Below are 26,915 nucleotides of genomic sequence, written 5' to 3' on the forward strand. Positions count from 1 at the left end.
ACCGCAACTAACAATTATATTCATTATAAATAAATCATATATTAATGTAATTAACTGATAAATCAGTCAGCAATAATTTACTCTAAGCCCCCTATTTAGCATTTAAAAGCAACATACAAAGATCTAATACATGGCTACAATAAATATGACTGACAGTAAGCCGCTGCTCATCCATCACCACTTTAAAGGAGAAACTCTTCTCCAACATCTGGCGTGGCGTCAAACAAACTTGACTTATTACATCCAACAGAAAAAAAGATGTCTCAGTCACACCACTAATTAGTTGGTGTCAGTGTCTTATCAGACATAGAGGCTTGTTTTGAGAAGCTTGGCAGCTCATTTCAGAGGTCCACCCTGCGTGATATTTGCGTTTCACAAGCACACCTCAGTGACTACGACTCTCAGTCTAGCAGTGTGGGGGATGGGGGACTCTTGGCATGCACGGCTGCAATGAATGAGTAAAGGCATTCAGGATCAGCTGTAAGGTCTGAATTAAAACTAAGATGTCTGTGTTTTAGCTCACAAACACGCATCACTGTGTGTGTGCACTCTCCTTCGTGCACGATGTGTACAAATGTTAATAAGTGAGAAGACGGGCATTACACAAGTGCTGCTTTCATAGAAATCATGAAAAGAAACGTAGTTATGGTGGAAAAAGACAAGCCTTTACGATGTCCCCCCAAACTCTGCAACCACAGTCTGTACTTGTGTTTTAGTTCCAGAGCGGTGTTGACTCAGTGCTGACGTGGTACGAGGGTCGGGTTCAATCTCCTCCCCTACATCAGGGATTTGAGCATGATTTGGGACACTAGTGCCCTTTTATGGTGTTTAGTGTAAAAATGGTGAGTTCAGTTTTTTCCCTGCCAACAAAAAAGGTTTTTTTTGCGTGACTGCACACACTCTGACGTGTGATTTTAGTTTTACATCTGTACATAAATAACAAATGAATAAGTTTCTGCTTGGTAATACATTTCCCTGGATTGCTTTCTTGTAGAGACATGGTGTCATAAAGTGCAAAGACTTGTGCAAAAGAACAGGATATCTGACGGTGGATGTCAAACATACCGACTCAGGGGCTTTAATGAAGATCTTGGTACGTCCAAGCTGGAACTGATCCTGGTCCATGCTGACAGACCGTAAGAGATGAAGGACGCCTTGTTTCTCGTCTCCTCGCCATGTTGGCCAGGACTCTTTGGTTAGGATGGCGTACCTGAGGACCAGGAAGTTCATTTGAGATAAAAGCATTTTACATGAGGATAGTGGCTACGTGGGTTTGGATCAGGATCACTCCTCTAGTATGAGCTCACAGTCTGAGGCATGTTACCTGTTGAGGAACTTCTTGAAGACTCTGCGGTAGGCGTAGCCAGCACGCCTCACCCTGATGTTTTCCTTCAGACCCAGGTACTCCACTTGATGCTTTACTCTTAAGACAGAAGATAATGATCAACATTAGGATAAAATTAACAAACTTATTTTTGATCTTTAATTAATTACGATTAACCAATTATCCAAATGGCTGCTGATTACTTTCATGTTGATCGACTGATTGTTTCAGCTTTAAATTGGAGTAAATATATATTAATATATATTCAATATATATGTTGACCACTGAGCCATCAGAATGTGGTTTTGTATTGAGGGACTTTTACACTTGCTGGGTTTTCCCATCAAGTGGCAACCTGGTCAATTTCTTCTACCAGGTCTACGGTGCATGACGCTCCTGCTCCACCAGCGGAAGGTATAATGATGTCATTGTATGCAAACTAGCTGTGTTTTGCAAAATTTTCCCCTCAAACAAAGATCTTAAGCACTACTTAGTACACTCAGACTTCCTGTGAAAACAGCAGTTCCGGTTTTCATTAATGAGCAACTCTGCACCCGACTCACAACAGGAAGGTCATAGGCTCTGAACAATACAACGGCACTCTGCATCTGAACATGTAGAGCCCAAAGACTGTGAGCAAGGAGGAAAGAGCGGGGAAACTGAAACAAAGGGATAAAGGGGGGGGGGGGGGGGGCAATGTCTGAAAAACGTCTCACATGACTTAGCCTTCAGACGGACAGAAAACATCCAAAAAAGAGCAAGAAAATAAAACAGCTGGAGGCAAAACAGATCAGAACAATAATCTATTGTTTACCTGTTGTGTGAGAAAATTTAGAGAGTTACATTTCCATTACAGACAATTTTCTACAGTTTTCTACAGTTTTCACCACTGTGTGGTGAAACGTGGAGGCAGAACCAGTCATCAATTTCTTATTTTATTGCTACTTGAGATTTTAAGGATTTTACTTTTTTTTTAAATGAGATATATTTTCATAGTATATATGTATTTTTAAAAGACAGAACAATATGGCTGCTTTAGGGTAAATCCTTGTGTCTAATTGTCTGTTCCTGCTACTCACTCAGTAGTGAGTGAGCCACTTGATAAATGTGTCTTTTATCAGCTATTAGTTTTATAGATATAGGCTCTGGATGGTTTGTAGTCATGAGGGACATCAGGGGACACAGCGGGTCAGTCACTTACCGGCTCTCCTCCCAGTCTCTGGGCTTCTTGGTTTCGTTAGGTTTGATGCAGCGGATGTAGTGCGGAGTACATTTCATCAGTGTGCTCACCAAATCGTTGGCTTGTTTCTAAAGGATGCAGTAAGAGCAAAGATCAACAAAGGTAATGATGATACTGATGATCATAATGATGTCTCATGGAAACCCATAATGCTGAGAGTGAATTACTGACTAACTGCTGAAGGACGCACTACTGAACATCAAACACACAGTATCTTTTCAAAGGCCTTTACCACAGCGACCCTGATAAAGAGGAGGGACAGGTACATACTGTACAAACACACATGTACACACACACACACACACACACACTCTTAGCTGAACACACACCTTTATTTTGCTGCCTGCAGTTGTGGGTCGACCCTTCTTTTCAGCGTTGAGGTTTTCTTGAAACAGTGCTCTGATGAAGGCGCTGTTAAAGGACAAAGGTGAGGAGACAGAGTTAGGACTGACACAGGAAGGTAGGTATCATCTTTGTGTCAACGAAAACAGAGTGAACAAAAACAAAGTGTTTGTGAGCTAAAAATAATGTTGAGTTTCCCTGGCAGCCAAAAACAAAAATTGCAGTTAATGATTAAAGAACCAAGGACCTTCGACTAAGGTCACTGGTTTAAATTCCTGAACCACTTGGGAAGGTCTGAGTTGGGGGCGGGTGGGAAATCAAGAGATTGTGTGTGTGTGTGTGTGTGTGTGTGTGTGTGTGTGTGTGTGTGTGTGTGTGTGTGTGTGTGTGTGTGTGTGTGTGTGTGTGTGTGTGTGTGTGTGTGTGTGTGTGTGTGTGTGCTTGGTCACACTGTGCTGTATTTGTATAAACACCTCTCACCAAGGCCACTGCTCCATAGAGGAATGTATGTGATTATTTGATGCTTGGTGAAATAACATGATTGATCACGTCTGATTGATATTTGGGCTTTTGAGATGAAAAATTAAGAACAACGCAAACTTTCTTCTAAAAGGCTGATGGAGAATAACAGTATATGTAATGAGTCTTCTTTTAAGTCTCTTCTAAAACATAGTTTGATTCTTGGTGTTATCAGAGCTGCCTGTTTATACTATTGGCTCTTAATTTCTTGTTTATCATGTTTAATCTTGCCCCTCATGTATTTTATCATTCACTTTGGTATTTTATTTCTTTTTTTTTTCTCTGTGAAGCACTTAGTACGTTGTTCTGGTAAGTGCTCTGTAATAACATTTTATTGTTATTATTATTCTTACACTCCCTCCAGCAAGATTATTAGGTCCCAGTTCACTTGGATGTCAAGGAATAACATTTTGTTCTGATCCTCAACGTTCAGTTCATAGATTGTGGTGTCTCATAACATCAGGACTACACTATGATGTGTTGCTGCTGGTCAGAATGTAGCAGATATTTGTGAAGTTTCCAAATCCTCGGGTTTCTCTCAACTGAAGACAAACACTCAACCAATTTCAAGAATATTTTAAAGTAGCTCAGGTTTGGGCTTTTGATCTCCTTTTAGGAAACTCAGACTAAAGGTTCATTTGTAACTTTTTTTATATAACTTGATATATATAATGCTAAGAGAGGAAGGTGAGGGTTTTAATTGTGACAAAGGTACATTTAAAGCCATCTGCAGGTATGTACTCAGCCATACTGCAGAAATTTATAACCAAGATTTAATATCTCAAGTCTCAAATGCTCGTGTATCAGCAAGGTCCTGCATTATGGAAAAGTGCTACACTCTAGACAGAGTGGAGGCTCTGCTTTGAGATTGAATGATGCCACCGTTTGAGCAGTAAATTGAAGATGATGTCTTTTTTTGTTTATGTTGTAAAATCAACACTTTCAATGACTTATTTAAAGGCTGCACATTCAAAGGGCCTACTTACATTATTTGATGAATGAAAAGAAAGTACTGTGAAACTAAGATCTTCAAGAAAGCTCCTTTTGTGATCAGCACATCTGTCATTCAGGCTCAAAGTATTTAGCTCCTTTTGAACAGTTTTTTTGCTTTGAAAACTCACATAAGAATGTGGTGACTGTTAGGCCTGGTCTAAAGTTGACACACACTGCTACTTAACATTCAGATTATTAAGACTTGCTTATGTTTCAGCCTTTGGTGTTTATCAATTCATTATTTTCTCAGTGCTTTTTCATATTAGTATTTTTTTAAACTGTTTGCTTTTAAACTTCTGGCTCAAAGCTATGGACGCAGAAGAAAGGATCAGCAGGTTGTGTGCACATATAGACCAGAAGTCTGCTAATACTGTCCAGCTGACAATACTGGTCACTCCTTTCTTCTCTATTCAGACCTGCTGCTCGGAGGAATGAAGTCTGCTTCCTTCCTACTCAGGCTTCCTTTATGCGTGACTGTGCCATACTCTTTTGTCTATGTGTGTATGCATGCTTGTATGCCTATATGTGCTGTATACTGCATGTATATATTTTCCAGCATGTGTCTTAATGGGATTTTGATGTCACCTCCTTTCATGCCTCACAAAATGTGCACACAAAAGGCGTGAGCAGTGGCTGAGGCCTGCAGGGGTTACATGGACAATGCAGGCTGTCTGCACAGATGGCTACTTTGACACAAAGAAATCCCAAGAAACCAAAACACAGGGGGGACCAGACTCCTCAATGCAGCCCCACAGAAAGACTGCACTTGTAAGGCCTGACTGGGTAGACCCCAAAAGCCAGATATCTGGAGCAGCAGCCAGACTTGATTCAGGGCAGAGGGCACGACATTACCCCGCCCTGCACACTTCTGCTGTGTCTCACCAGCTCCCAGATGCACTGGAACGTCTGAAACACTCATTCAGATACATTCAATTATAACCATATGCATCAAAATATAAGACTCCCTTTAAGTGTGAACCATAGAAATCCTCACCACATGTCGGTGCAATGTGCAATTACTTACATTTCACTGCTCTGCATCAGCTCAATGAGGTCAGTAAAAAGGACGTCTCGGTTCCTCTCGCAGAAACCCTCTGCATCGTAGGACACCTGGAGGACAGACACACAGAGGCGTTTCTAAAGAGTCATAATTATCAAAGTGGACGAGGTTGAACCGTTTGAAACCTCCAACAAAATGACAGATGACACCTGTGTGAAAATAAAAAACTGTGACTGATATTCTGGCTTAAATCAATGGCTTGAATTTTATGGGAAAAGAAAATGAGGGGTAGCAGAACCGAGCTTTACACCTCCCTAGGATTAGCTTCCTTATAAAACCAGCGGCGGTTTAAAAGTGTATAAATTAAACCGTGTTATTTCTGCTATACTGTAGCCTGAGACTGGAGGAATGTTTTTCTGGCCGGTCATGGGAGCCCCTCAAGTCTTTATGGAACGGCTCATTAAGCCTGCGGCGTGTGTGCCAGGCTGAGTCCATCACACATCTGGAGAATGACACAGGACAACCTCGGCCCAGACCACCAGAATGAAAAATAAATGCCAAAAAGACAGACCGTAATATCTGAATTGCATAAGGCTGATTAACATGTATGACGTTGTTAGACACTGTTACATAAGAGGAGGGACTGTAGCTATAAACTGAGAGGAGAGAGAGGTGGTGTTAGTTTAGAGGAGAAAAACTTAAAAGGGCGAAGATGACGACACTGACTCCAGGATTAAAGTTCCAGCTGCATAACTGGTATTTATGACAGATCATACTACACCATAAAAAATGACATTTTAATAACTTTCTATTTCCAGAAGTTGCTGTCAGCTCCCTGCTGAGAACTTTATGCATAAAACAGTACCGTTTATAACATGGCAAAGGCAAGTGTATAGAGGTTGCTTTAAACATTATACCGAACTCGTAATCTTTCTTTTTTGAGAATTGAGGCATAGGAGTACGTTTTTCTTTGCATGTTAGTAACCAGTATTTATAAATATTTATGTAAGAAACATGAAAAATTAGATATAAAGATATATTCAATCAGATGAGAGTGTCGTTTGTCAAAAACAAGATGATGCAAGTTGTCAGGGTGAGCTTGAGGAAAAAACGGCCCAAACTCCCCCAAAAAATGTGTGCAGCGTTTGAGATGAGCACGCTCAGACTGACCTTGCCAGCGTAGTGGTGGATGATGAAGCCCTGGTTCCAGCTGTTGAAGTGCTCGTGAGTGTTGATCTGGACTCGGAGCTTCTGCAGCATAGTCTGGTCGGCTCCCTCGCCCACCGCATGCATGGTGGCGCACACATCATCCAGGATGCACATGACGCCAGGAGGACTCTGGGATCACACAGAAAACATTGTGTCATTACTGGCTCTAAAACTCTCCATATTATATGTACTAGAAGTGGCACAATTAATCGATAATTGAATAATCTAATAAAGTAATTTATCAAGAAAAAATTCTAAAAACTTTAATGGTTCCAGCTTCTCCACTTGTAATAACTTGCAGGTTTTCTAAGTCTGTTTTGATAGTAAATAAAGTGACTTTGGGGCTCAGAATAAACAAGGATTGGATGACGTTGCCTTGGGCTCTGGGAAATTGTGATGGAAGTAGCTAGTTATAAGCAAGTATCATGAAAAAAAGATACAAAACCTATAAATTGTATAAGCTGTTCATGTAAATCTAACAGTGGAGCAGCTGAAGCACGGCCTCTCTCTCTCTCCCATGAAGTCCTTTTTGGCTCCATTATGTCCTGAGTTGATCAGTAGACCTTCAGTTTGCACAGTGGCAACAGTGTCTCAAAATCAGAGAACACAAGTCTCTGTTAAAAAGGACACATGTTAAGTTGTCACTGGACAAACTAAAGTGAGTCTGTTGCAAAGAGCTGAAGTGTCAGGCACTGATACAGATCATATGCTCCTCTCTTGTTGTAGATTTCATGGATTAGACCTCTCAGTGGTGCAGATAAATCAAATTAAGAGGCATGTTGGCATGTTTGAGGAAATTAAGCTGCAAGTCACGGAGCAGAAACTTGGCCGGAGTTTGCAACTCAGTTGAGGGCCAATAAAACAGATGCTCATTATTACAGATCATATTCAATAGTGAATAATATTGTGTTTTAACAAGCTCTCAATAACATTGTGCTTATTATCTCCACCAAGAAGGTTGTATTTTAGCCATGTTTTCTATTCCGAGAGACATCTGAATTGTGTATTTTGTATTTTGGTTTTCAGGTATTTATTGGTTTTAGGTTGTAAACTACTATAAAATCAAGTCAGATCAAATCAAAATGATTTGAAATAGCAAAATAGTGCATTATATAATATAGCTTTTTTCTGATGATCCATAAAAAGAATATCCAGCATCTTTATCACATGAATAAGAGCTGCAACTAAAGAGTATTTTAATTATTGATTAATCTGTGGGTTAATTTCTTGAAAAGAATTAAATAAAATCACAATTTCTTAAAGCCAATGGGACGTCTTTAAATCACTTGTTTTGTTCAACCAACAATCGAAAACCAGAAGATATCCGGTTTATTATTACATAAGACCCAAAACATTTGCAATTCCTCACAATTAAGAAGCTGGAACTAGAAAATATGTATTATTTTAATTTGACACTAAGTAGTGTAGATCAAGTAATTGATTAATTTGACTTGTTGTTTAAGCTCTATCCATAATTCTCATTTACTGTGTGTTATCCATATGCAGCACTTTATTATTCATGTATTGGTTTATTTACTTTGCTCTCGATGAGGTCACAGACAATCTTGTTGTTGAAGTACTCAATCTGAGTCCACTTGATGCCCTCCTGCACATACTCCTCCTACAAAGAGACACATGAGTCAATATATAAAACATCTAATGAGGCAGCAAATTAAAACAATACAGATCAAATACAGGAGAACACTGTGGAGGAAGTTTACCTGCTCAGCTTTCAGAGTCAGCTCAATGAAAATCTGCTGAAGTTTCTCATTCACAAAGTTGATGCAGAACTGTTCAAATCCATTTTTCTGATGAAGAGACAACACAGTTAATTAAAGCCACACAGACTAAGTGAGCTGAGTATGAGTACAGATATCCACTAAGTACCTGTTCTTGATATAAGGAATCTAAAAGCTCTTGCTAAACAAAATAATACAAAAACATTTAGTCTGTCCGATCTCATCAACAAGACCTCTCATTAAGCAAACTGAACAAACAGGTAATCAGATTAGAAAAGCTTGTTGAGGTCTGCTGTCTCAATCAGGAGATAGAACTTAATCCACATACTTTATAAATTAGTTTTATCCTTTGTGTTTAATCTGTTTAAATGCTCAAATTTAATACCTGTTAATCTAATTTATGCGTTGCTGCAGGGTAATATTCCAGCAGCCATGTGTCGGCCTGAGAAAAAAACAAAAACAAACACTTACTTGGAAAATTTCAAATCCGTAAATGTCCAACACTCCGATATTAAACTCCTGATGATCTTTCACCATGGCTTTGTTGATGGACTGAAATCAAAAGATTGTGTTCCACAAATTAATTTTCATTATAGGTTATCAAAGCTTTATAACTAATGAATACTGAACTCTAATGTACAAACATGTATTCATACCTCGACCAGGAAGTCAAACACTCGTGAATGCAGGGCTTTGGAGAGGGCGTCACGCGTGTAACAAGCCTGCTCGACGTTCAGCGTCACGTCGATGGACTCCACTGCATTTCCCCACTTGCTGTCCATCTTCCGGCTCGTCAGTTTCTCCTTCAGACGGTTCTGGTCAATTCCAAGCAGAAACGCAGGAAAAGCTAGAACTGTCGAAAAACAGAAGAGACAGGAGAGGAAAATACAGAGAGTATTAATAAACATGTAGAAATAATTCAAAATCATTTTCCTAACTGTATCAATATTTGCTTTTTATTTCAGACTGCACTGGTATATATATATATACAGTATATACATATAGCTACTGTAAAATAATGTAATTACAATCAATTAGGCTATTTAAGCATGTCTTAATGTATATTATTTTGTTGCTGTAATGCTTTTCTGTTATGATAAACTCAGAAACAGAGCAGCATGTGAATGGTTTTATGCTCTGAAACAACAAAGAGACATCTCTCTTAAAATCAGTATGCAAATAAACATGCAGGATTGCATACAATTGAAAGCCAGTCTCATGTGAACTTTGCATAGCAGAGAGAACCACTGCAAATTCAGAGCTACAATATACCTTTTGCACTTCATTTACTCTCATCAATCTGTGATAGAGTCTTACAAATCAGAAAAGCTGCTACTGGAAATCACAATGCACAAAATGTGGTGTAAAGCCACAAAATTGACGCAAAACCATTGAAATAAAAGGGCGTTGAGAACACCAGAGATCATGTGTGCCGACCTGGCGTTGATATTCTCCCCTGAGAGCCCCTCCCTGCCTTATTACAGTGACTCACTTCCCTGAAAAGGAAATGGCTCTCAGGCCTGCAGACTCACTTCGTCTGGGAATGCTTCAGACCACTGCAGTAGCTCCCCTTATGGGACATAAGGGTGTGACTGACCATACGCCAGCTTAAATCAGAAGGAAAAGTCCTTCTTTGTGTTCAGCAGGAAAAGTATGGATTGTATACAAAGGCTTTTACACTGGCCGTGTACAGTATGTCATTTCTGGTAACAATGCTCATATAAGTTCCCCTGCAGGACATTTGTTAGTCAAAGAGGCAGTGGATAATGAGAGGAATAGGAGAGAGTCTGTCACAAATATAATTATGTCACTCAATGCTTAATTTCTGCAATGTTGACTCTGCTTATCTGATTTTAGATGTTTGCATGTGGTGCAACATAAAAACCGAACAAACCGTTCACAAATTTGATAAGAGTTCCATCTGCAGTGAGTTATGATCTTATCATTTAATATTTTCTGGTGCCCAATAGGTTTATAAAATAATTGTTTGACATTCTGGGAAAGTATTTGCTTTCTTTGCCAAAAGTTAGATGAGAAGATTGATACCAATCTCATATTTGTTCACTAAATATAAATCTATAGCCTGCAGCAAATTAGCTGCAACAAAGTCCACTTTCCAGCTTAGCTGAAGGTAAGCACAAAACCAAAGGTATCTGTTTTAAAAATTACATCTTTGGAATTTACTCACTATAAAGCCTCAAGGATGCACTGTTAGAGGCCGATTCAGAACGTATATGCAATGTTGTGACGCAAGGGATCAAGTGAAGTCAAAACCTTGCTGACGACACATAATGCCAAAATAATTCCCCTATTAAAAACCTTTCCAGCTTAAAATAGTACTTTTTACAAAACAGTACGTCACTGTCGGGATCAAGTTACTTTTAACTAAATAATACCCCAACCAGCCAAAATAGTGTCAGAATTAGCAGTCTCAACATTTCTTTCAACAACAGATGACGCACCGACTCTTGTTGCTGAGTGTAGGTCGAGTTAACTTGGCTGGTGAAGTTTCATATGTGCAACACACTGCAGTTAAAGCACACAGTAAGTGAGACTGGAGGAAACAGGAAAAGCGGAGATTATGGAGTGCCACTGTTACGTCTGCACAGAACAGACTAAGGCTTTGTACACGGGCAACTGCACTCTCATCTGCATCATACAGACTTAGTGTGAGGAGCAAGGATAAAGGGAAAGAATAAGAAAACAGAGACCAATAAAATGAGGCAAGAGAAGGCAAAAGGGAAGAGGACAGAAGGAGAAGTATTTTTCCAATTCATTTTTAGTCAGACAGTTGGCTGCAGCCCTGCATTAACACAATAAAACTTTAAGGAGTGAAAGTGGTGAGAGAGAAATATCCTCCAAAACCAACCGGGGAAGGGCAGCTCAGGACACTGAGGAGAGGAGAGACACTCCAAAAGGCAAGAATGTAATGAGAAAAAGAAATTCACCACAATTCAGTCTCAACTTGAACATCAGCACCATTGTCTGTAGCCTCAGTCACAACCAAAGAACTGTATCAGTCTTTTTAGCCAAACTAGCTTTGTGACATCTTTGGTCCAGACGGAAACACTCAGCAACTATTTATAGATTACCATGTTATTTTTTCATACATTCATGGTCCCAAGAGGATGAATCCCATTGACTTGGGTTTTTCATTTTTAATTAATATCTATGTAGATAACAAGTTATTAGATTGATTTGCATACATTTTGGTATATCATTTTCCAGAGAGGATGAATTAAAACAATTCTAATAACTTTGGCATTAATAATTTGTTTAATTTAGGTAATTATCAAATACCCACAAAACTAGTGACATTCCCATTGGCCTTATCTGTTAGTACTGATTAGTAAATGTTAAACTCTTAACTAAGATGGCGAACTAGTAAAAAACTACACCTGCATGTTAGCATGCTGACATTAGCATTTAGCTCAAAGCCCTGCTGGGCCCGACTACAGCCTCACAGAGCCACTAGCATGGCGGTAGACTAGGAGACTAGACATAAGCATGTTAGCATTCTCATTATGAGAATGTGTTAGCATCTCAAAGCAAAGCTGTGCAGCTTCAAGTGAAGCTTCAGAGGTAACATTCCCTATCTCAGTTAGCTATTGATTTCCAAAACACACAAGACGTGTCAGAATGAACCTAGAAGCCTCCCAGATAAATGTTTGAAATCAATCAAAAAATATCACAAAGTTAAGTTAAGGCTTTGGTTGTTACCTGTGTTACTGTGAAACACATTAAAAGACGACTTACACTCTTCACTCTCCACAGCAGCATAGTTGCCTGCCTCCTTGAAAGTGATGTTTCCCAGGTGCAGGACTCCGGCCACAATTTGAAGCACCATGGAGCGGTCCTCTGCACAGATGCCGATCACATCCATTGCATGCTGGGAAAAGCAAAGGAAAAGGACATGCTAAATCAGGGCTGCAGTGTGGGTTTACTCACTCCTGTGGTACCTAGCTCATGACCTTTAATTACTCCTGTTGCGGTCTCACTGGTAAACAAAACCAGGAGGAGATCGTTTGAAAAGAAAACAAAAGAGGACTGGTATGGAGAGAGAGAGGAATGTAAAAAGAAGGCTGGAAGCCACATGAACGCTGGTATGAGGTTCATAGACACACACAACACCAATGAGGGTGTTAAGTTATTGCCTGTTAAACAGAAGGAATCTGACCGTACCGTCGTCTCCTGGAAGTCGCTCTTGTCGTTTATGTCGTCCACTTTGTAGGAACCAGACTGATTGAGGTAAGTGTAGTAATCAAGGCTTGTGATTCCCAGGCTGCTCTTCTGCTCTCCACTGGCTCCTTCGATCAACTGCAGAGAATAAATGAACAGTGCAATGTGGATGTAACAGACATGTTCTTGTGTGTAATGTCACTTTTATACATTTTCAGGCTTGTATTTATGCGCTGTGCTCCATTTTGTGTGAAAAAAACTGCATCACGGTGAACTATCTCTTCCCGGGACCTCCAGCCACCCACAATGAAAACAGATTGACCTTCTTTCTGCAGCCAAATGGCACGTCTAACCCAACGTGTCCTGAAATTCCCTCACAGACCCTTTTCACGAGCCAAATGTGTCCAGTTTACTCTTCAACTTGAAAAATAAGCCTCACCTGATAGAATATATGGAAACTCCTCTCTCCAGGATTCCTCATGACAACACGTGACTTCTCCAGAAGGAAGTTGGAGATTTTCCCTCCATCTGGTTCCCCACCGGAGCTGAACTGGATCTCAAAGTATTTCCCCTGATGGATCAAAGCATGTTTTCCTCAGTATTGGAGTTGGCTGCAATAATGTTTAAAGCCAGAGCTATAACATCTGAAATACTGGCACCTGGTTGTTCATCTGCTAGTGGTGTGTGTGTGTGTGTGTGTGTGTGTGTGTGTGTGTGTGTGTGTGTGTGTGTGTGTGTGTGTGTGTGTGTGTGTGTGTGTGTGTGTGTGTGTGTGTGTGTGTTTATATAAAAATCTGATCCTGCTTTTTGCTCTCTTCTCCAGACAAACCTGTAATGTATTATGCCCCAAAAGTGAACAGAGACACTACTTATTCAAACACAGTACCTCAAAAGTAGTGATGTCAGGCCATTAGTGCCGAACCAAAAATAATTTCCCCCAAACTGGATCGAAAAATATCCTGACTTATGAGACAATACTGCTTTGTATGTTAACTTGAATACCAATTTTAAGCCATTGTTGATCCGGTTCCTTTGTAAGCAGTGCAGGATGTGCTTAGTGGTTCTGCATGTATGTCTATCGATGCAACGTGACCTTACGGCACAGCTCTGGTTACCAGAACACACATGAGGACTGCTTCCTCATGCAGTAAAACAAAAAAGCTGTTACTGCAAATCTTTGTGTTCAAAAGTTTCAGCTTGGTTTCAAAGGTGTGCCAAAGAAAAGTTGAGTCCTCAAATTATTCTGGGGTAAGTAGTACCTACTGCATGCATTTATCTCTGAGCAAAACCGTTCAGGATTTGCCATGTGAGTGAGTTACTTTAATTTCGTCTATGCTTCCCAAGAGTCATCCTCACTTACACTGCAAATCAGCTTTGATTCACACAAAAAACAAGGTTAAAAAAGAAATGTGTCCTTGGAAGAAGATTGAACATTTTTACTTTTTAATATACTGCAACGGCTTTTAATTTCGCCTGTAGGTTTACAATCTTTGACATGGCTTTTCATAAGTTTTCTATAGTCAACAAGAACCTGTTATGAATTGCACTGCAATGCTAAGTGCCCTGATTCTCAAAAAAACTCAAAAATCAAAAAAACCTTACAAATCTGCTGGAGTTGTTGTTTCTCACAGTCTTGGCATTGCCGAATGCCTCTAGCAGCGGGTTGGATTGGAGGATGATGTCTTTGACGTGCTGCGAGGAGACAGATGCAATGAGCTGTTAGCTACGTCACAGACAGCAGGTAGCGATACCACACACTTCATACCCTTGCTGACAGGCTGGTGTGTATGTCTCTGGAACTTTCCACCCAAATTCGAGCACAAACACACACACTCACATAAAAGGACATCTTCAGACAGACACACAAGGTCTGGAGGACATTATTTTTCCTGTGAGCCATCTGCATGTCAGAAACACATGAGTTTTAAATCGGTACAGCAGACAGAGCTATTCCCACTTCCACTATTCTACACAGAAGTTGGATAGAAGTTATTTCTTGGAATTTTTTTGCGTATCTAAATTTAGTCCTGTATAAAAGGAAAAAATAAACACTGCACTTCACACTCAAAGCTATTTGTAGAGAACCAAACAGTTCGCTGCTTTATCATATTTTATTCCTCCAAGGCAGAGGAGACTCTTCCTATACTCATTTGACGGGTATTTGACTTTACATATTAATGGAGCTTCTAAACTAAATCCATGAGCTAACAACTTAAAAGTGAGAACACATTTCCAAAATGGTCTCAATGTGTTAAAATAAACCTTTATCCATAATAAATAACCCCAACTCTAGTTATGTATCAATATTCATAGATATGATTAGACTTTGTGACAATAAGAATACTCCGACAGATGAGCAGAGGTGTTGCTATCAGGGACTTTTTTCTATTCAAAACTATTCTCACACACATGTGAACCCAAGACATAAACACATTGCATAAGAATGCATGTGCTTTACTCAGAATACCGCACAATGTGTCCGCACAATGTGTCCGCACAATGTGTCCGCACAATGTGTCCGCACAATGTGTGCAGGGCTGAAGAGAACCATGTGAATGGGAAGCGATGCTGAACAGGAGCTGGAAGAGGTGGAGGCTAAGGGTGCGTGTGTGTGTCTGTGTCTGTGTCTGTCCACTGTAAAGGCCCCATTTGTTTGAACAAACAATACCAAGATAGTTATTTCCATGACTAGCTTTGAAGTGTACATCTATACTGTAAAATTTTACTCTGAACACTACAAACAATAAGAATAATGCTACACAAGTTTAACACATGCATTGTCATCAGACTACCAGCTGTACTGTTAATCTAAAGTCTGGACATGATTTATAACATTGCTTTGTTGGAAGCAGCTCTGAGTGGATTAAATATAAAAATCCCTCTGCCATCATGGTGCAGGCATTTCCTCATCAAACTTTGGATCTTTATCGAGCTTAGGAACTGGACATCTGCTGGTTTGGGGGCTGCCAGATGGCTGAAGGGGGCTGGGGGCGAATAAGAGGCTGCTGATGGGCTGATAATGGGGTATAAGGATGAGGATGATCAGAGGAAGATTTGGGTCTAAGAAGAAGAGTAAGTGCAGGAATGAAGAAGCAACAGGTACTTTGATTTCATACAAGTCTGCAGTGCCTAAAGATTAATATGCATTTTTTTAATGATTAGAGAAGTAGAATATGTTATGAAGGATACCTATTCATTTGAAAATGTCCCATAATAAAATTAATTTCCACCCCAATGAATATATAGTAATACTAATAATAATGATAAAAAATTATATTTTAACTCCAACCTTCTTCAACTTGAAGAACCTTGATCAAAGGTTGCCACTATGAATGATTTTCAGCTCCAACATGTCCCATATTATCATTCCATCTATGCAGCTCAACATCTCAAAAATCTCAAATGTCTCATGCATCTATTACATACCGTCCTCAAAAGAAAAAAAGCAGCTCCTCTCACCTGTACTTTGGGTCCGCCCCCTGACACTCTGGAAATGTAGCCCATGATATATTTGGCTGCCACAGTCTTCCCCGCTCCGCTCTCTCCACTGAAATACATACAGAAAATGAAGCATGCGCTTTCGAATACCTGCAATCTGAGTTTATGAGTAAAATTTTAATCCACCAAATGCAATAACCAACAGCATGTTGTGTGCATACTGCCATTATTTTCAATCTCAAAAAATAATACCGTATAGTTTTTAAGCTGTAGGTGGTTTGTTAACATGATTGTTATGATGACCATGTGGTGAACATGGTCATCATAATGTTTGAGGTAACTTTTGAATTCCAGGTTCCACCAATCAAGATATTACATGCACATATTCTTTATTGAAGTGATAAAAATCCTGATTTATATCAAGGCACAACTACTGATCTTTTAAGACACTGCAGACATTTAAACTGAAGACAGCAAAGAGTAATGCAATTGACATATTTGCGGGTTTCTGTATGTGTTTGTGTCCACCTAAGCAATGATGACTTAGTTGCCATCAGTTATGGCGAACATGCTGAATAAACAGTAGAAATCCCAACTCCTGCTTTCATATTTACAAACTCTGTTTACTATACAAACCAAAATGTGTTTTATGCAAATAGAAGAAAATTTCGACTCAGAAGCTAAATTTGTGTTATGCCACAGCACATCTGGCCAAATGAATGCTGCAACAACGAGGACATGAATTCTGTTTTGTTTCAGATTTTTCCCTCATTTCTCTCCCTGTCATCCTACACTTGTCTATTTTCCCCTTTGCCTTTCGCTTTGCCAGTGTCATATTTATTTTGACACATGTGGTTTGGCTGTGAATGACGTCGGAGTCTGTTTTTTTCTCTCTGTGCCTTAAAGTAAAGAGTCAGGTTGGTAATGCCTCTGTGAGAAACACAGCTGCAGACTGTTAGAGGCTGCCAGAGGAAGTCATGGGAGCCACTTTATTACACAGCAGCCTCTATATGGTTGTGACCCTCCCCCTATTACCTTTCTCGTTGCTTCCAAATCCTTCAGCATTGTCTGGGCTTCCTCACGGCACACTTACTACTCAACTAACAACCAAAAAACTGAGTTGCTGTTTTACTTTAAAATGTCAGAAAAAAAACTCCAAAGCTCCATGTGTAACATTGTTTTTCCTCATGAATGTTATTCTCCAAAGAGCTTCTTTCAACATAAGCTGCAGCGGGACTTTGTTGGGCGAGTCTCATTGTTGTGGCTATGAAATGCTGAAGGCATTGTTAACTTCCGCTCAGATTTATTAAACAAACAAGCACGAGTTAAACAATGCACTGCAGAGGCACAACGGTTTAAGCATTAACTTTCCTAAATCATTACTGATATCAGCTATGAAACGGATGCACACTCAACACTCACTTCTAGTTCTAAATCTAATGAGGCGCACTGCATTCCTAAATAACTAGTTGTATGTACAGTATGTTCAAGTAGACTCTTGGGATTAGGGAGCCTGAGTTAATCTGTTTTAAGGCCTAGTTCAGCAGTTCAAAAGAAGAGGATCGAGTCAAGGAATTGGACATATATTTCAATTTCAAATTATATATTATATATTATTAAAGCATTTTTTTTAATTACAGCAGATTTTTACGAAAGAAAGTTAGCAAATTTGAAGAAGCAGTGTAAAAAATAATAAAAAACGAGACAAGAACAAACACAATGACAGAATGACAGCAGCAGGAAGACGTCGGACTGTCGGTACAATACAATATCTGAACTGTTGAGCGTGCCTCTATAAAGCAGCATAATCAATCCTCAACTTAGCCCAAAATAACTGATGTGCTGCCCTCAGTTCCTTGGAGAGGAATGAGAAAGACTGGTGTGGTGTATGACCTCATGTGCAACAGCTGAGGGGAATACTACATGGGTGAACTGGCAAAGCCTCTGGACAAAAGACTGAATGAACACCATAAGTAGAGGACATGTGCCACATGTGAAGTCTGTCACAGAATCAACTGGGATGAAAGCCATCGACCAAGAGTCAGTTGACAGTACCAAGGGCCAAGGTACCTCCACATCCAAATTGTGAGCGGTCATTAATAAAACAAAAGAAAGGCAGGTAATAAGCCAGTCAACACTGAACAAACCAGCTTTTATTTGAAGGATAATGTTTAAAGACATGCTCTCTGTTGAAACGGTCAACAAACTTAGTGATTGTGTATTTCAGATCTGTGCTGGGAACAGATGTGAGGTGGTTGTTCCTCAGATGACAGCTCTGATTTCATCTAATAGTTTGAAGGGGAGTGCCGAACTGATAACAGCAACCTTCTCCTATTCATCACTGTCATCACGTGCTCTAAAAAGCAGACAGTAGGAATATAAACTCAATAAAAAGTCACAATTCCTCTACAAGAATAGTCAAAACTGCTCCACCAGTTCATTACTTCACACATTTTCTTAGTAAATGTGGAAAAGCGCTAACGCGGGCCGATGCTGACCACACTGCCTGGCCAGCAGTTCACAGCAGCTTTTGTTTGCTGAGACCTGGTTCATCATAAAACCACTTCCATGCTTTTGTTTGCTGATTTAGTCGATCACAAAATCCACCTCAGTGCCTTTATGTGGGAAACTGAACTAGCAACTGCTGGCTGTCCAAACAACAGGCCAAAGTGCTGAAGCAGGGGTCATTCATCATGATGTAAGCACTATAGCAACCGCGCTGCTCAGGTGACTGGGCCAATGGGATAAAGCCCCCATCATGACACCACACTTTTCTCTCCGCAGCTTTACAGCTCCAAAACATTCACCCACAAACTCAAACAGGCTGTAAAAGTACCTAAAATCTCCCTAAATCTAGAGAAAGAGTGACTCTGGGCCAAGGACCATGCAGGTGTTCTTCCTGTTTGGTTTGCTTTCTTTTTTTTCTTCCCAGGAAGTTCTTTAAAAATAGCCACTATAACTGCTGCTTTGTTCCCATATCACGTCCTGAACTCAGGCCACATCCAAGTGTCGACTGTGCATTGTTTTCATATTTCGGTATAAGCACATTTTTTTTCTCTTTATTTGCATTTCAGCTGAATGTGATATGATGGAAAAACAGAAAAGAAACATGTCACTCTCAGTTAATCATCTGTACTAAATTATGTTGTGGAACCTGTTCTGTTCTCCGGTTCCCCTCCCAACCATTATCACCACCTGCAGCGGCTCAGCAGCAGCTAAGCTTTGTTAAACATACCTCACAGATCACATTGTACAGATTACTATCTCAAGTCTTTGTCTCACACCCTCTCCCATCCTGGACATGCAGAGATTTCACTCACTGACACGAGGAATGAGTTAATAAAAATTAACACTCAATCATGATGTGTGATGAAGGCTGAGAATGACACGTAATGTATTTTCAAAGTCTTACCTGATGATGACACATTGGTTCTCTCTGTCAATCATCATGTTTCTGTACATGTTATCTGCCAGAGCGTAGATGTGAGGAGGGTTCTCATACTGAGCCTGAGAGTTGACAAAATAATTGAATTAAAATCAATGATCAAACAGCTTTTGTAACTTTATAGAGGTTGTTAATCCAAAATTAGTGTTATATGAAGCTTTGGCTAAACAGATGTTCTTTTGTGTCATAGACCTCCATTGTCTTCCTAATATACTCCAGTTGGCCACACTGTTGCGCTGGGTGACATCGCCCAGCATTATGCTGAACATGGGAACTGTACTTTATTTTGATGCGCATACAGCATCCTGCTGCTATAAATACTCACAAGAATGTGTATTAAACCACAGCTGAAAACAGTCCTCAAAAAATGCACTATGTACTCCTTTTCGAATATAATTAGCAATTGTTTCAGGAAATTACGATTGAATTTGGTGTTTTTGTAGCGTTTGTTGAGAAATATAAAATAATAAATATATATTAACCCCACTAAGGTCTGCTCTGAATAATGCAAAAAAAGCTAACAAGTGCCAAATCTTTTGCCCTCCAACGTCGGTACCCTGATGGTTGTTTGAAAAAATTCGGAAGAAATCTGAACTTTCTGTAGTTTGAGTTAAATCTGGCATGTGTGTTGCTGAGTGTTTTCACAATCAGTTAGGATATTAGAAGTCTTTCAGTGTGTCCCTGGCTTAAGGAGACAAGCCCACACTCAGCCGGCCGGCCAAGAGAGGAGGCAGACTCGAACAGGCTGTTCTGTGAAGGTACTGCCAAGTCTTCTCAATGGTTGAGTCAAGTTTCTGACAGCAACATCTGCGCCAGTCCACTGGAAATTTTGCACTGCAACTAACCCAGTTCACGTCAAAGCCTTTGTCCTTCACACTGTAGCCATCTTAAACCGCCAGAAATATCAATGCTTTTACAGTATGAAGTGAGTTTTCTGGTCTGAATCTTTCAGACAACAGAAGCCATTTAAAACGTGTTCACAGGCCATTGAGTATCCCACTTACTGCGCCTTGATACATCTCAACTTCTTTCTCCCCAAAGTAGGGCATCTGCTTGAAAGGGTTGACGGAGATGAGCACTGGACCAATATATGTCTGAGGAGGTTATAAATTAAAGATCATACAAGGAATACAAACAAATCAGCAGAAAACAAATAACACCATATTAAAAAACCTCTTATTGGAAGTGTAAAAGTAATGTATAAATGTAAAACATTTGCTCATTAATGGCAAAACATCTGTATTAAAATTTTACAAAGAGACTATAAAACTGTATAGGAAAGAAATTACTTAATCTAAGGCTGCCATGACATCAAGAGTGCAACTGTGCAGCAGTTTTTGGTGATCAGGCCTCAGGCTAAATAAGTATCACGTGCCTACAAATGACAGAGAATAGACTGGCCATGTAACACTATGAGGTTTTATGCCCTGAAGCCAAAACGAAGCACAAGGCAAATAAAGCTGCTATTGTGGGTGGCCTACAGTGACCCACAGACTTGGCAAGGAGACCTCACAGTTACGGCTATTTATTGACCCAAATCAAAGGGCTGACTCAGAGACGTTGAACCCTAAATTGCCAGGATTTACTAAACTTCATAATCCTGAGCACTGCCAGAGCGAGGATGAAGTTTGTGTAATGAGCTGCTCAGCACTGCTTTTCAAAAGGGGTTATTCATTCATTCATTGAATCATTTCACGTCATGAATAGCTTATGTGTGTGTGTGGCCACACAGCTGCACTTCAGAAACCTTAGCCTAGCATTTGTGCAATGTACTGTATGAAAATGAAACCTCCCCATTTTAAATCCGCACCAAAATTAAAAATGATGGCAGCTCAAAAAAGCTTGGATATAAAAAAGATTTTGTCATTATGCATCCAGTATTTCTTACACCATTTTGTTCACTTTTTGCACCACAGTGAGATAAAACCAGACTTTGGTGAAGGAGCAGGATATAGAGGTGTAGGTGGAGGTACGTACAGAGAGGCCCTCTGCCCCCTGCGACCGGCAAAGACTCGGGAGGAAGGCGTTACCTCCCAACACCGACACTATTACTCACTGACCATTCAGCTATTCTGGGAATAGCAGGGATGAGAAAGGGGCTCGGCTATTTCTCGCCGGGGTGTGAGCTGCGATTGTGAGCAAAGGATACAAAGATGTAGTCATCCATGTATCTCTTCTTGAGGTTGTCCACGATGGCGTCCTCATTGATCTTGCTGAGCAGCACCATGTCATCCACTCCGCTGAGTTTGACATTGTGGCTCTGCCAGTGGTACCGGTAGTGCCCCCGGCTCCCCTGCAACAAAACACACACAATGTACAATTGTTAGTTCGCTGAGAAAGACACAAAGAGACAGCATGGACTAATCGAGAGTCTGACGTCAAGGTGACACTGACACACTGCTGCTGGGAACGAATAGCGGCTTTACAGAAAACTCTGAGGCCGAGGTAGTGTGGTTTTATCACAAAAATGAAAGCCAAGGGGAAAATGGTTATTATCACAGCAACCGAAAGTCAACGTGTGCACATTTTCTGATCCCAGCAGCACGATGAGCTGTGTTTACTTTGAAAAAAATGCAAGGTCAGATTCCCAAGAGTGCTTTGTGTTATTTGTCCAAGTGTTAAAGATGCTCTGACCAACTTTTGTCCACATCCTAACCATGTGGTTTGTTTCTACATTCCTGTTTTTGTTTAAGCTGAGTGAGTCTCCGGAGAGAACTGAGGTCATTCATCATGTGCTATGAGTCAGTGTTGTCTGGCTACTGTGGATGGGGTCACAATGTGCTGTGAGGAGTGAGTCTCTTTCTCCTGGACGGAGAACCACTCAAAGCTGCAGAGAGCATCCAGAACATTAAGCCACAGACAAATTAACTCTTGACTTCCTCCCTCTTAAGTGAGGAAGTGAGTGGAGAGGAAGGAGCAGAGAGAACTCATTCATTCTGTAATACTTCAACAGCAAGATACTCCGTTTGATCTAGCAGAAGAGGATGGATAATATATGCTGATGATAACATGCCATTTATCTAGAGTTTTACCCCGCTAGAGGAATGGCTCTTAAGATGTCAATTTGTCGGCCCATTACTTTAGTCCAGAATAAAATAATCAATTAGAGGAAGAATTGTCATGAAATTGTGTGCAGACATTCATGGATGAATCCTAATGACTTTGGTGATCCCCTGACTTTTTCTTCTAGTGCCATCATGAGGTTAATATTTGTGGCGTTTAGTAAAAATTATCCAGAACAGCTCCTTGATTCACCTTTTCTCAACTGCTGTTTACAAGGTCAAGAATGAGCTTACATCCTCAAATGTATTCTGTTTTCTACTTTATGTTTTGTGTGTCAGAAGTTGTAGTTTCTTTTTGATTTCATTATAATACGGCCCTTAAAATACCATACAATGCAAGATAACATATACACAATAGTCTGAATTTACACTGACTAATCTTTAGTTGTGGAAACAATCAGTCTTCAAAACACCAAAACTGTAAGTAAAACAACAAAAGATATGGAATATGTTGCTCTCACAGATATTAAGTTGGTGATAAAAAAAACTGCCAAGAGCAAAATTCTGATCCACAAAGTAACACTACAAAACAATATAACCCAGTGGAAAGTAATTTTACATTTTGTAATTAACTCTAAATTACTTAGCAAAGGGGGAGGGGCAGCGAGCTTCTAATATCCTCCAGGGTGACTTAATTCTTTAGAACAGCTAAATTAAAAGAACTTTACAGACTCGGTCATAGCATGGGAGATGATGAGGAATGTTTACAGCTCTTCACCCTAATTCAGTGGGTATTTTCCTCTCAGGGGGGAAGCAGCAAATTATAGCTTGATTAATTCTCCAGATCACACCCATTAACATGTTTTACTGCTTTTAAGGTGCGGCAGAGGGAGATGCTGACTTCGTTCTTTCCTTAGCAACAGCGACAGGCTGATGTCACTCTCAGTGACAAAAGCACCTCCTGACAAAGAGTAAGGGGAGAGGAGAAACATTTGATAAGAGTTTAAGAAGCAAATTCAGTTCGATGAGAGGGAAGACATGCAAAGAAAGTCAATTTGGCCTTTGGAAAGCCAAATGACAAATTTTGTCTTTGAGGGATCTATAATCTGTCCAAGTTACATCACATATATTAGTAGGCAAAATATTAAGCGCAAAAAAAGAGTTTCAGGCAAAATGTATGTAAAACTATTTTTCGATTGAAGGTTGTGGATGTGGACGTTGAGCCTGTTTTCACTGTTCTTTGTATCACTCATTAACTCTTTTTTTCATTCAGGCCATTACTAGCTGCCACCTACTTGTTAAAAGTAGTACTTTGACAGATGAAACCATTCTCTTTAAAAGAAGACGTTAAGAGAGAGAGAGTTGGCCCAGCCACAGAGTGAAAACAATTGAACATGCTATATTTAACTTCTCTCTGCTATGTCTGGAATGAAAGTGTGCAGACTCAAGAAGGGAGAGGTAATAAGCTGGAGACAAAGGAGGTAAACATCTAATGTTCTGAGGATTGTTTCATCTGTTTTGATTCAGGCCTTGTTTAACGAAGCAAGAGGACTAAGAAAATATTAAAACTTAAAGCAGTTAACTAAGGGAGTAGCTGCACAGCGAAGGAGGGCTGCTAATATACACACAAAGACTTCTGGGAGGTGCCTGAAACAACCACTCCGCTCTGCTGCACCAGAGCTGAAGGAGGTTAAAAGTCGTCATACTCAAGTGATTTGGAGGGCTGGTGGGTCACTTCCCGTATAAAGATTTCTGTTATGTGGCAAGTTTTGAAACAACTATTAATGAATGAAAATGCTTCTTTACATTACTATTAAACATAGTCTGGCAATTGATGAATATTTTCTTAAATGTTTTACTGAATTCTGTAATTTCTTGTAATGTGGCTGAAAATCATAACCCAATGAGGTAGTGGCTGCTCACTTACTCCTATATTTATTTATAAATTTAAACCTACAGAAACACTGATGTAGGTGAAGTATGCAGATGTTGTATACAATACAACTTATTAATGCCCATAGGGGAATTGGACATATTAGTTCAGGCAGCACAACACACATACTGTACATTAACCTTAAAAGTTAAGAACGATAACATTGTTAAATTTTCAGATTGAAAGTCAATTATTTTCACTTCACGTAAACATAACAGCAGCCCATCATTACTTGATGGCAGTAGGGAAGATTCGCTCACATAGTTTCCAAGTAGATAAAGTATGTGTTACTGGCTACAAAATAACTAAAGTTCATCCATTCAAACAAGCTATCCTGAAACAAACAGCAAAACACAACTCAAAACACAATAAGCTGTAATATAAAAGGTGTTATGATAAGAAATCCCATTGTCTCAGATTGAAATCTGAGTGACTAAAGGCCTGTGGTGGAGGCGTCATAAGTGTCATAAGTGTACAAACACACACACACACACACACACACACACACACACACACACACACACACACACACACACACACACACACACACACACACACACACACACACACACACACACACACACACACACACACACACACACACACACACACACACAAGGGACGTCTGGCACAAATGTGGTGGCCATAACAACACCATCACCATGGAACCACAGACTTCTTCCTGAGCACGGCAACACATGGACTCATTTAAGAGCAAACGTCTGACATCACTGAAAAAATGGTGTTCAGAGGCAGTTTGATCAGAATATATGACGTCTTAACAGATCCTTAAACAACAGTTATCAATGGAAGAACAAGACAGTTTTAACCTTGTAAGTTTTTGCTTTGAAAATCAAAGACTTCCAGATCATCCAAAATCAAACAATGGGACCAGACCTTTTCCCAGAAGTCAAATACAAAGGAATTTCAATACCAGTCCTGATCCATAAGCCCAGGGTTTCCCTCCATGCAAATACCATTACCATATATGGAGAGTGCTGAGCAGCTCTGGCTCGGGGAACAGGAAATGGCTGGGTTTGATTCGGTATCATAAGCGGCACTTTTCCCCTCATTTCTCCCTTCTGTGCCGTTCTCCTTTTTCTCACCAGGATCTTACACACAGTCCACTATGTGTTAGGACTTCATTTGTGCTCTGCCCTCTGAGGCAAATCTGGATAAAAGCCATAAGAACAAATTCCTCGGTTCTAAAATAAGAAGCAACTAAAGTTCTTAATCACTGCGTACCAAAAGTCTGGAGAAATAGCACAACTTTGGTAGAAGCAATTGATTGAGGATAAATATGTAAAGTTGACGACATGTGTGTGAAGGTAAATCAAATACTGGTCAAATATTAGTTTCTGCTCAGGACCAGGCCGGTTCTTGTGGTTGTCATCATCAGATTAGAACATTTTAAATGAAGCAGAGTACAAACTGAAGGATGTGTTAGTTGAAGCCTCTGAAGCTAAATCTGGCTTAACTGCAGAAGCTTCTTAGTGCTACATGCCGGACTTACTGCTCATACATTGACTGGAACTTAAGGAAAATGCCCAAAGCATTTCAGAGGATATGACTTTGACTTTGGCCGGGAGCGGACCGCTTTAGGAGAGACCCCGTGTCTGATAAGCCCTTACGTATTAGATTGGCAGTGCCAACATGTGCCAGCATACTTGACCTGGTCAAGTCAATGTTGCTTGAAAATGTCCTGTTCCAAAAACTTTCCTATCATAAAAACTAATTTAAAAAAATCATAACTTTGACAATAAACACACAGTACATGTTTTTGTAGTTGTGTTGAAAAATACTAGTATGTCCTTTCAATAAACTTAATAATCAGACTTTACACACAGAACATCTATTTCTCAAGTGCACTAAATGCAGGACGATATATTACTGCTGTTGTACAGTAATTAATACTATTCTTTAGAATAGTTAAAAAGCAACTGGTGTTAAAATATAAAAAGATGTGGATCTACAGCAAGAAATAACGATGTGACGGCTGTTTCCAAATTATTATAAATACTCATCAGCACTGTGTTTTGAAAGAGCTAAGGACAAAGACCCAAGTCATTTGGTAAATATGTGTCACAAATTAAAACACAAATTAAGGGTAATTCCAGTCATGGAGGAGAGTTTCCAAAAGACTCCCAGTCCTATGAAATTCCTTTTGTTTTTTTGTTTTGTTCTGGTAAACTAAAAGACATATCTAAATGCTCTAATTTATGCCTACATTTTGTCATCTTTGCAATGAGTTTCGCAGAGTGTAAAGTCATTTTTATCTTTAAACAATTCTGTGGTCCAAATGAAGAGAAAAGAGTCGCCTCGCCACCAGAATTACATGTTGATCTTAGCATCTATAATCACAGTAAAAGCACTGATGATCATTTTGACTTAGATCAGATCACACTGTTACGTGACCTCCAACAAATCTGCACAATATTCTGACATAAAATATTTAGTCTTGATGCAGCAAACTGGCAGAACACTTCATGCACTATGCCAGTTTGTCCTCCAAACTTAAAATAACCTTTTTATTACAAGAAAACCACATTGTC

The 26,915-nt window shown here is 39.8% G+C and overlaps 1 protein-coding gene across 2 annotated transcripts in view; it reads right to left on the bottom strand.

Annotated features, from left to right (window-relative positions):
- Positions 1-26,915, bottom strand: part of myo1ea (myosin IEa) — a 46,087-nt gene that overhangs the window by 9,086 nt on the left and 10,086 nt on the right. For both annotated transcript variants that reach the window (XM_054614134.1, XM_054614125.1), the window contains exons 2-19: positions 21,578-21,721; positions 20,433-20,522; positions 19,396-19,490; positions 16,005-16,092; positions 14,148-14,237; positions 12,985-13,116; positions 12,549-12,683; positions 12,123-12,255; positions 9,023-9,219; positions 8,838-8,918; positions 8,349-8,435; positions 8,165-8,248; positions 6,589-6,756; positions 5,443-5,528; positions 2,894-2,975; positions 2,526-2,632; positions 1,325-1,423; positions 1,066-1,210 (exon numbers count right to left, since the gene is read on the bottom strand). In XM_054614134.1, the coding sequence (XP_054470109.1) occupies positions 1,066-1,210; positions 1,325-1,423; positions 2,526-2,632; positions 2,894-2,975; positions 5,443-5,528; positions 6,589-6,756; positions 8,165-8,248; positions 8,349-8,435; positions 8,838-8,918; positions 9,023-9,219; positions 12,123-12,255; positions 12,549-12,683; positions 12,985-13,116; positions 14,148-14,237; positions 16,005-16,092; positions 19,396-19,490; positions 20,433-20,522; positions 21,578-21,721 (2,043 nt within the window). The remainder of the gene's footprint in view (positions 1-1,065; positions 1,211-1,324; positions 1,424-2,525; positions 2,633-2,893; positions 2,976-5,442; positions 5,529-6,588; positions 6,757-8,164; positions 8,249-8,348; positions 8,436-8,837; positions 8,919-9,022; positions 9,220-12,122; positions 12,256-12,548; positions 12,684-12,984; positions 13,117-14,147; positions 14,238-16,004; positions 16,093-19,395; positions 19,491-20,432; positions 20,523-21,577; positions 21,722-26,915) is intronic.

The sequence above is a fragment of the Anoplopoma fimbria genome, chromosome 2 (genome assembly GCF_027596085.1).
Source record: "Anoplopoma fimbria isolate UVic2021 breed Golden Eagle Sablefish chromosome 2, Afim_UVic_2022, whole genome shotgun sequence".
NCBI classification, from domain to species: domain Eukaryota; kingdom Metazoa; phylum Chordata; class Actinopteri; order Perciformes; family Anoplopomatidae; genus Anoplopoma; species Anoplopoma fimbria.